Source organism: Strix uralensis, chromosome 4 (genome assembly GCF_047716275.1).
Source record: "Strix uralensis isolate ZFMK-TIS-50842 chromosome 4, bStrUra1, whole genome shotgun sequence".
NCBI classification, from domain to species: domain Eukaryota; kingdom Metazoa; phylum Chordata; class Aves; order Strigiformes; family Strigidae; genus Strix; species Strix uralensis.
The window spans coordinates 9,608,989-9,620,753 of record NC_133975.1 but is presented as its reverse complement, the minus strand read 5'-3'; the positions used below and the strand labels follow the sequence as shown (position 1 = coordinate 9,620,753).

The 11,765-nt window shown below is 36.9% G+C and overlaps 1 protein-coding gene across 6 annotated transcripts in view; it reads right to left on the bottom strand.

Annotated features, from left to right (window-relative positions):
* The window catches only part of NSD2 (nuclear receptor binding SET domain protein 2), a 75,668-nt gene that overhangs the window by 40,120 nt on the left and 23,783 nt on the right, over window positions 1–11,765 (bottom strand). For all 6 annotated transcript variants that reach the window (XR_012628619.1, XM_074865580.1, XM_074865585.1 and 3 more), the window contains one exon: window positions 5,112–5,277. Coding sequence is in view for 5 of the 6 variants with exons in the window: in XM_074865580.1 (XP_074721681.1) it covers window positions 5,112–5,277 (166 nt within the window). In the remaining variant the exon portion in view is untranslated. The remainder of the gene's footprint in view (window positions 1–5,111; window positions 5,278–11,765) is intronic.

Here is an 11,765-nt window from a genome sequence, read left to right as displayed (position 1 = left end):
CTACATTTGAAAAAGTTTCCAAAGCTTGGATAGCCCACACACTCGGCCTCATCTCCGATTGGCATAAACTTTTAATATTCTTGAACAGAAACACATACTTCAGCTAGTTTTAACACTTGCAATCACAACATCATCTTAACCAAGCTTTTAATGAATCAAAGCAAGAAATGAAAAGGATTTGGGCGCTGGAAGGGAGAGAGGAAAGATAAGAGAACAATTCTGAAACCTTGAAAAGAAACATTCATTCTTCTAAGATTGTAAAGAGGAATACTGTATCACTGTAACAACATGTAGGCATACAACCTTCCCCTTCTAAAGATCTCAGCTATTCTACAGTGAATGGGGAAGCACCACCTTCAGAATTTACCACAGTTCACAGTTAACAATGAACTTCTAAAAGGCAGAGGTAAGAGAATCAGACTTAAGACATTCTCTAGCATCTCCTTCATTAAGACTTGAAGATCTCTTGTCCAAGTTGTTGTTCAAATCAGGGTCCCATTTACAAATAGAAAAGATTTTAACTGTGATGACCTACACTTTTGTGTTTGTAAATTCAATCCTGCTAGAAAAGGATCAGTTACCCCCGCTACAGTATCTATGGTTCTTCAAGGTGTCACCACACTAGTATGTCTAACATGTAGTCTGGGAGGAAGAGGAAATCAGGTAGGGATGTCTAAACTAAGAACAAATAACAGCCACAGTCCTCCATTACAGATATCTTCAAACTAGGTCTAGATTTTGCTAGGTTATTCATACACTGCATGTCTTCTACCTTAATCAGCAAATACATCTAGTTGTTTGCTTCATGCACTATTATTACTGGGGTTTCCAGGCTCAGAAAGAACTTGTAATTACTCAGTCAAAAGTTATTTTTAAAGGGGCTTGATCTCAAGATGTGGCATCTGGAATGATAATATGAAATCAACCTAATTAATGGTATGTGCATACATTTTTATATATATATATATGTAAAAACCACACGAGAGCTACAAGAACAATAACGACTCATTTGTGATCAATTATGAGAACCTAGAGGAATGGCATAGGGAAAAGTCTTGAGACTGTACGTATCAAACATCCAATCTGGTAGTCTTAATACATGTTCCCGTAATGCACAGTCAGGAACAATTTTCTTGCACAGTAATTATTTTGTACTCATCAAGAAAATGTTGTTTAACTAGGGACTACTGAGCTCTGTTGACTTAATCTGTCTATGATGAAATAAAGGATAATTTTTGTATTTTAGCAGGATGTCCTAGCTGCAGACAGAGAGCTGCCACAGACTACATTTACAACCACCTGTAAAGATCTGCCTCTGAGCAGCTAACAGCCCAGTTCTAAGCAGACACAGGCACTCTATTCCTTTTACAATATAATGCTGGACAGCTGTAACTGCATAATTAAGGAGTCTAGATTATAGTGCCTACCACTAGAATCATTGAACCTATTTGTGAATCATCAGATATCTTTTGTGGGCTAAATTTATATCAATGCTCTTGGATAAAATAATGGAATTCATTAAAGGTTGTTATATATAAAGACATAATTTTTGGCTCACACAATCCTGGAATGACTAGTTATTGAAGGTTTGGGAGAGTGTTCTGGGGACCCACCACTATTACTTGTCTGTTTCTGTATCCTAGCATCTGTGGTTGACCACAGTTAGAGACAGGATAGTGAATGAGATGAATTTTGACTCAGTATAGGCTGCCTTACATGAAATTGTACATCCTGCAAGTTTAAAGTTACAAACTTTTCTCAAGCCTAATCAGCTGGAATGATGAAATCAAGTATCAGCATGCAGAAATTCAGATCGTTATAAACACACCCTAATCCTAAAAATGAGAGACCTAACTGAGTATTTCTACAACTCCCAGATAAAAGAACTCTTCTGTTTGGAGCAGGATACTTTGGGTAGTGCCTCAATAGTAAACAGCAGGTGGAACATAATACAAGACTGGAAATACATGCTGATGGCAATACGCACATCAGTGTGCATTTATCAGTTATGATGGCTACCCAGACCTAGGTAAACCTCCTGAAGGAAAAGGCAGACCCCAAGCCAACTCCAGAACAAATATCAGAAGTGACCATCATCCATATTACCTCAAAGAGATGGAAGTTAACATTTCAAAGTATGTGGGCCCTTCTTTCTGTTAGTACTTCACAGGTTGTATTCAGACATATGACATTAGTTTTTGCTATACCTATTTCTATAGTTTCGTATAAAAAACTAGCACAGAGATTCTTGATAATGAGGCATAGACCTTGCTCCTATCAAGAAACAGAGTAATTCAGTTAGGGACAAATAAACAGCTTTGTTTCTTTCAAAATCCAGCTCTTTGTCTCATAACAGACCTAATAATCCAAAGACTAAAATCACAGGGACTGCCTGATCAAAACTCTGAAAGATTGCTACAAGAAAAATTTGTCTATAATATAACCATTCTAGCAATTGTATGAATGCTTGAAAGAGTTCTTAAGAAGCCATTTAGTTTACAACCAACACTGTCTAGCTATAATCCTAGAGATCCTCATTCAATTCATTCTTAAAAACCTCCTATGAATGAGATCACACCTTCGCCCCAGGCAATCCATCCCAATGCTTCACTATCTTTATCCCTTCTAAGTTCTTCTTAATATGTAGTCTAAATATTCATTGCTAGTAAGCTCTCCTTTCCAGAGTAAGAAGAGTTTGTGCCTTTTCTTCTTTGTATGTAAATTAAAAGTTATTTAAGGTGAGTTACTGGGTTCTCCATTAGCTACCCCTTGCTAGATTAAACAGCCCCAGTTCCTTCAGTCTGCCCGTGCAGGTAGACTCCTAGATTTCTGTTCATGCTGTCCTCAGAACCTTCTCAGTTTGGTCTGTTTCTTGAAATGAGATGGTCCAAACAGGATAAAATGAACAAAGTACTCCTGCTGAGGTCACGCTACCATCAGAAAAGCAAAGGATCTACTTCATGCTTTTTATAAGTAGCACTATTAATTTACGTCAGTGTGATTTTGGTCTTTCTGTAGAGAAAACTACAATGGGTTATTATGACTCTCAGACTCCTTTCTGCAAAACTGCAGCCTTCCACTCATTTCCCAGCTTAATCACCTACCACTGTAAAAATTCAACACTTACTCCTACTGAACTGCATTTTTTTTCAGATCACACCTCGCAAGTGTCAAGATTATTCTGATTGCCAATCCTACATGTTAACAGTCCCTCCACATTGGAAATTTGTGTAATTCCAATGCAAATTTTAGATGTATGTTCTAGTCCATTTTCCAAGTTCTCAATGCGACCCTCGAAAACTACACAAAATCAAAACCACAGAAACACTCCTTTCCCAGTCTTGGAAATACATTCAAAGTCACTGAAACCTCTAGTGACAAATAAATGCCCTACTCTGTTCATAACAACAGAAGCCAATACTTTTGCTTGATCTAGTAGAATACATTAAAGTACTCAGAAGCATAAATATCAAAATAAAGTTACGTGCTCCTACTTTGGTTTGATATTCCTATTAACATCTTGCTTTTCTCCTTAATCTGCAAGTTTTCTGGATTCTGTTTTCAGGTTTTCTAAACTTTCAGTACAGTATGGCATAAACATAGTAAAAAATAGTTTACAGTCCTCAGCTGGAGTTAAAACTAATGAGGGATGCAATGTGCAGCAAGATGATTTTCTGTAAATACAACTGTAGCAAAAGGAAGGCTAAGGAATGCTCACAGGGGCAGCAGACTGAGTGACAAAGGACACAGCCTGGCTTACTCTATACCTTCTCTGTCTCAGGGCTTTGGTTGGTTCCTTGGTTTTTTTAAACTTAACACCTGCCCCCAAGCCTTCAGGTCCCTTAGGCTAGTGATAAAGGATGCAAGACTTGAGGCACTACCCACAGCGTATTAAGAAAAAGTCAGGGAGCACTTCATCAAATTGGACACCTATGGATTATGGATTGGACACATCTGGATTATGGACCAGATGAGATGCCTCAGAGGAGCTGAAGGTGTTGGCCAATGTGATTACAAGGGTGATCTCTGTAGTTTTTGAAAGGTTACAACCATCAGGGGAGAGAACCAATGACTGGAAAAAAACAAACATTGCACCTATCTTCAAGAAAAACAAGAACAATCTGGGGAACTACAAGCTAAGCTGACGAGTTTACTCTCAATGACTACAAGATTATGGGGGAAATTCTCCTAAAAGACATGTCCAAGCACATGAACGACAAGAAGGTGTCTGGGAATAGCCAGCACAGACTCACCCAGAGCAAATTGTGCCTAATCAATGTGATTCACACAGTGCTAATATAAAAGGCAATGGACATAGGTTGAAATAAAGGAAATTTCAACTAGATAAAGGGAGAAGTCTTCTTGCCATAATGGCTGCCAGTCACTGGAACAATTTGCCCAGGAAAACTGTAAAGTCTCCAACCTTGAAGACATTAAATATTTGACTGGACAAGGCCCTAAGCAACCTGCTCTAACTTGTAGAGTTCCTTTCCAACCTGTATTACTTTATCATTCTACAGCCAGCACAGATAAGCCTCAAAAGCTTCAGGTATCAGAACAGAAAACAAAGCTGCAAATTAGATAAGAAATCGTACAGGATTCCTACTTAAAAATTTCATTAACACTTGGTAGTTCCTGCACTTCAAATTAACTGATGTTGTTTGTAGATAACAGTATTGATTCTATGAATCACAGAAAATTTAGCTGCCTGAATTACAGACTGCTTTTAGTAAAGCATAATCACCAAGAGTATTTAATTACCATTAGCTTTCAATAAAATTTTTAGCCTATACCACTTCTCCAAGCATCTCCATAAAAACAATTGAAAGTATCATCAGATAATTTTTTTAATAAGACTCCACAGTTTCATATATCACAAATTTGATATCTTTTGGAGAATGTTCAGAGTTAAAAAGACACGGTGGGGAAAAAAACTCCATCTGCTATATGCTCAAGAATAGTGTTTACATGATTTTAAGATTCCTCTTGCGACAAGGAGATGATCCAGTTACTGATACAACTGAGTAGATACAATGAAGAACAGAATTTTCCCCAAATAATGTTTATATATACCTGAAGCAATCTGGATGTTTGTAGCATCACTGACATACCTTTTAGTTTAGTGTAGGAATGGAGAACAGGATCAGCAGAAACCATACATGGCCACCACGGAAAACCAGACACTTTTGACCACACTAGATCTCCTATATTATACTTCAACAGATGGACTTTGTCTTCTTTGATGGTACTTTGAGTTGGATCTCTCTTAGCGGGAGCCTTAAAACATAAAAAAAAGAAAAAACCCTATTACCATATTTCTTCAGATATGCACTACAATTACTAAATAGCACACAAACATCAAACTACAGTTTATATTCTCTTTAAACATTCTCTCTATATGTAAAAACACAGAGTAGTAATGGAAGGAGGAAAATAAATAGTTCCCCAGAATGAAGAGCTATCATGTTTGCTAACAAACAACAATTATATTTCATGTGTAATAAAAATTTTAAGTCATAACTTTTTGTTCTCTCACAGCAAAGAAGTTCCAAGTTCCATTTATGTTTTTGTTTTTAGTTAGAAATATTGGCAAGTAATCCGTGGTTCGCCTTTATCTTTTCGAATAACTGCTGAGAGACCATCAGGAAGGCTTACTTTAATTTCAAACACATTAACTGAGCACTGTATGTGGAAGAGCCAACCTCCCTCTGTACTGAATATTATTAACCAAGTTAAGTGCTAGACACACAAATGTCTTAGATTTTTAAAAATCCCAAACTGGAATAGACTGAAACAATCTTTCTGTCTGAATAGAAACTACATAAAAACCCGCAAACTCTGCATCTTTCAGCTGTCTTTTTACATACTGAGATTTGTGACATGAACCTTTGCCCACACCCTTTCGCAAGATTTTTTTTTTTTTTTTCCCCCAGTTCTAGCAGTAAAAGTTTGTGAGTGCTCAGCTGGTGCTCTGAAGCTATTTTAGCTATTGGAAAACAATTACAGAACTATTTCTACTTCAAGGGACAGATTTAACTACAATAGAGTTTTGTGTTCCCCTGTGATAGACACACATTTTTCCTGCATTGTAACAAAGTTCAGCAACACAGACGTTTATTCACCAACTAAAAACATTGAATGAAGTGAATTACATTTTGTCTTTTTGGCTTCATCTGTTCTATTTGACATAAATAATGAACACCTTTATCTAGGTAAGCACTAACTCTGCATGTAAGAAAGCACAGAACATCTCGTTACACTTATCTGTAAAAAAAATACACAATTTTAATTTACTTCTTCATTTTTCTAGTATTAAATTTATGTGCAACATGTATATATTGTTCATCTTGCATAGTACCAGCTCAACATACAGAAAGCGGACACGAGCTTCAGGCTTTCAGTGGATTTAATGTTAGAGCTGGAGCAAAATTCTGTTTTAATTAATTAAAAGTGGCAAGAGGAAAGAAAGAACACTGTTAAGAAACCAGAAATCTACGATGTGGAAACAAGTATTTGGAGCATTATGTTGAAATCAGAGTAGATCAGGTTACCTTGTACAGATCCAGAGCATACTTACCATAACTATTTACACATTATTTTCCAAACACAATCAACAAAAATCTTTGATGTGCTGCAACAGTATATATTTTTTTGCAACTCAAATGCAGAAGTACATCCAATCAAAAAATCTAAAGCTTGATGTACTCAGAAATTCCTTTCCTCAAAGCTTTTAAAGCTATGCCTAGTAAACACACATGATGCTACGTCATCTGATTGTTAGGGACAGTTACTCATGCAGTGATTCAGCTTTTCTGATGAATTCAGACTTGGTTCATGTGCCGCCAGCTAGAGCCATGTTCCCATGTCTCAAGGTTTTTGGCTCTCTAAGGATTCTGCAAGACTCTCAGAAAACCCCTCCTGCTGAGTTTGCCTTGAGTCCAGCACTCTCAATAGACCTAAAATATTCCAAGCAGATGTGAAAAATCAAATGCTCCTTCTAGCAGTTAAACATGACATGAAAAGTTATGCTTAAAAGCTACAAATTAAGAAGTACATATGCTAAGAACAGATCCGGAAAAACATTAATCCTAACACACACAAACCAACTCCAGCATTTAAACTAAATAGGTGGGATGAAAACATTTTTCAATGAGTTAACTTTTCAGAAATTTAAAAGTTACTCAGGATTCTGAATCTCATTTTTAATTTACAAGTCCCTGTAAACTGCAAAGATTTACGACTAGTCTGAGGGAGCTGGCTGGAATAATAAGACTCTGGCAGTGCTTCTTATTGCAGAATAATCTAAAAGGGGTGTCAGTACAGGGTGAATATCACATTTCAATACACTATCACAGTTCACAAGCACTTCACAAATCTTAAAAATACCCTGAATTCTTTTACTATACTGGATCATGATAAAAACCTTGAAAATTACAGGCTCTGATAAAACCTGCAAGGTTTATCTATACCATGCTTGCTGTCTTTATGTCTTCTTTTATTGATAAAATGTGCACACTTTCAAAGAATGGCAAAATACAGCACAGAATTCTGTATACATAATTCTTTTAACAGCTCTCATAGGAGGTTATTTACAAACCTATAGAAAATATCACCATGAACTTGCTTACTTCCATCTCACTTTCCCACATCATTCTGGTTTAGTTCGATTTTCTCATTTGGGGAATTACTCTGATCTATGCAACAGGTATATCAACAGTAAACAGTGAGGTGAAATTCCTGGCACGTACTCGTGAGACAAGCAGCTGTAGGACATCAACAGTCTCTTCAATACTTCCTCTCAAAAACATTTTTGCAAACTGCCACCATGGTACTGAATGCTTAAGTATTTAAATTGTTTAAAAACATCAGAAGACACTAGATACTAGAAGGCAGTCATATGCATAGATTTTAGTTCAGGATCCAGCTTGGGGTTTTTAATTATTGATGGGATAGGATGGGATAGGAGGAAGAGAGCATTTCTAAACAAATTTGCCACACAGTCCCCTGATGGCAACTGTGTTCTCATAGCTGAGAGAGCTGGAGCTTCTTTATAAGACACTGGTACTCCGCAATTTTTAAGAATAGGAAATCACTGTTCAAATTGCAAAGGGGTATAGAAAAATGTAATTTGGCTTGCAGGTTTTTTTTCTCCAGAAGAAAACAGGAATTGTTTAGGCAAATTTTGATTCCTAATAATGGGTATGTAGTCAGACAGAACAGGGCTGTGGAAGATGGAGAGGCAGGACTGGAAGTGCATTTTTGGTGGTCTGGGTGAATGCATCAGAAGACAGGGAACACCTCCTCCTCCAATAGCTGATTCAATTCTTTCTGTAATGATACTTAATGCAAGCAAATTAAGATGTGAGACTCCTGGTTTAGAGCACAACTGTAAAGCGAGGGAAGGTCACACAAAATCAAACTATTTTAAAATACCTTCCCCTCAATTTTTCACTCTTTGTGCCTTTTTGACAACTTTTCATTTCTTGACATTGTTCTCATTTCTAACTAGATCTCCTACCCATAAACGTCAACAAAGTCAGGCCTGTCAGGCTTTCTGTGCTGCAGAGGAGCACAGAACAGAACAGTCCTTGCTTGCCATCATTAATAAGGAAGTCTGGACTGCTCTGCGTATGCCCCATCCCATTACCTTTTACTGCAGTTTTGACAGAGGTAAACACATATACATTTAGTCACAGAATTTCCCCTCCCTCTCCTTCCTTAATTACAGGCAAACTCTGCAGCCTCTGAGATAACTACCACCTCAATCACCTTAGCCCCAAACTTTAAACCAGTTATGCTAAACAGAAGAAGGAAACAGCTTGTGATCGTATTTCTTTTCTACTTTGGGAAGGAATTCCAGGGGTTTTTTTTCCCCCTTTCAAACACGAGACTGCAGAGAGGTTACATAAACAGGCAGTCAAAGCCTAGGTAAGCAGGTGATGATTCCCACACAGACCAGTCCTAACACTGAATACCCAGGCCATTTGACAGGCTCTGCACTACTCAGTATGGCTGACATCGAAATTCCTGACTTTCTGGATTAGTATCCTTAAGACTTGCTCTGAGAGGCAGCTAGATGGATGTTACATTTATTTTGTCTAGGGGGCATGGAGTGTGGAATGGAGTAATTCCCTTATTGCAACTGATTTTTTTCTGTGAGAAATTATGTCTTGAAGACTACCAGCATCCTTGAAAACTCATCTGGGCCAGCAGCTGCAATAGGCTGAGTAGAATCAAAAAAGAAAATAAAATTTAACATGCCTTTCCTCCTCCCTTAACATTTCACAGATTTGTTTGTCATTTCTCTCAGCACTCAGTGATGAGTGACAGGCAGATTGACAAGAATTTATGACACTGCTGTCAGCATTCTACCAGCCCAAAGAAGTGCCTTGGCCTTAGAAAACATTGGTATTTAGTTAACTTTGCCTACATCTGATCAAAAGAATCCAAATCAGCTTCCATTTTGTTCCAGTCTGACTAATGAATATGATGAGACAAGAACACACCATGAATGATGAATAATTTCAAACCCTAAAACTATCTTAAAAAGACCAAAGAAAAATGCATTTAAGTGCATCTTCAGTGTACTGAGAGCTTTGGATTTGTTTGTAGACTCTGTTATGAAAACACCATGGTGAATGTTTAGTAAACAAGGGACAAAGGTAATTTAAAAAAAAAAACCAAAACCAAAAACAAAACAACACACCCAGAAGGCTTACTAGGTGGTGTCAGACTGAGATAACTTTATTCCTTTTAAAGTGATCAGTGGTAGAGATACTAATATTATCTATTTTGTGTATATATGCACGTGTGCATACATGTGCAAGGAATTACAGCCCCTGAAATTTATTGCAAATTAACTTAAGCATGAAAAAGCTACTATTTCAGTATACAAACTTGGAAAGCTACAGAAAACATTAAAAACTTCATCTAACTGTAAGTTGTCAAAAAGGGATTAGACAAAGAACAACCTTGAGAATTGGTGAAGAATACACCAGCAGAACTTAGCACTGGACAAAAAAACCCCAAAAAACAATTAAGACAAGTGAAGACAGTAAATGCTCTCCTCTGTGTAACATAACAGGGAAGTACATATGGGACAATGTGCAGATATCTGGTATCTCCCTTTGTTTTCATTCTCAATTCAGTTCCAGCCTGTATCAAAGAACTTCCACTGGACTGCACTATAATAGAAGGCCAGGCTACAAACACAGATTGCTGGAGGTCCGCTTGCACTCCAGAATAAAAAACAATCTACTAGAATTACAAAGAAATGAAAAGAAAATAATCAAGGTCCCTAAACAGAATATATGCAATTAAAATGTACTTTGAATCAAAGTTAGAACACACTAACTTGTTTCTTTACTATGTCAAACGTGTTTCTTTACTATGGAAAAGATAACATTGCTTGCTGACCAAAATCACTTATTTTTCTGGTCCTGCTATCTACTTGTGATGTGTTTCATCCACTAATACTCCTGATTTTCTACAAGGACTTATACAATAAAAATGAAAGTAAAAATGTTTTGTCTTCTCTTGCCTCGCTATCAGGAAAGATACTGAACTAAGGAATTGGCTGTAGAACGAACTTCATTCCTTTCAGAGGTTCAGGAGAGGTGGTAGGTTTGTCTGGGGGAAAAGGGAGCAACAGAATAAAAAAGATTATTTTTGTAATGTTGTTGTGTCACTTGAATTCACCAATGATTAAGGACACTATAAACAAGCAAACAAACAAGCTACATAATAGGACAACGATTCCAAATGTTTCTTCCTTGAAAAACCACCATCACAATTATGTTCTGAGGAAAGCTCTTGCTTCCTGAAAAATTCCAGAATTTCATTTGACAAAAGACTTCAGGCAAAGGAATGGAGGGATGCAGCTACTTTCCTAATGAGTGATGTCCTGTCATTCAGGACAGAGAAATGGTTTCTTCTCACTGTGATTGAGGACAAAAATCTCATGAAGTCAAATCACTTCAAACCAAAAAATTACAACCACAGCTCATTAAAATCTATGCAAAATCCTCAATATACCGTATTGCTTCAAATGAAAAGGATGTCAACTTAAGTCTGTTAAGAAATGGCCAGTGCTCAGTCTAAATGATTCTGTCTATAAAAATACAGTGTCCTCAAACATAACTGCCTTAGCCTTTTTTTTTTTTTTTTTTTTTAATTATAATTCACACGTAATAGTAAATCTGTTTATCCCTGAGGACAAGTCCTTAGAGGTCCTATGTTTATCCAAATAGCTCCACCTTCTGGGATGTAGGGCAGTATAGATAGTAAACCACAAGTAACTGAATGTATTAAGAATAAAAGTAAGTTTTTCCACTTTGTCTTTTTATATTCTGTTTATTACTTAATGGAAGAATGCCGTGTAATTGCATATTCAGCAAACCACTGCCTAGAGAGAGAATGTTTCATGCAGAAGACTAAAGAGTAAACCAGACCCCTGCAAGAAGATTAAGAGAAAATGCTGAATTATTCCTACAAAAGAAGCAATGAGTTGGAAAAGTTTTGTATTCCATCTTCAGTAAAACAGAAAGAGACACTTCAGTAGAGCAAAGTCTGCAGCCCTCAAAAGGCCACTGCATCAACCTCTGCACAATTAAATCTGCAACAGCCTTGTAAAACATGCATTATATTGTGCAGTAACTGAGGGGTAGAGGACATGAAAAGTCCAGATCAAAACTAAAAAAAGGAATAAACTATACTGGGCATTGGTTTGTTAGGTACAAAATAAATAGAAATTTGAAAAACAAGCC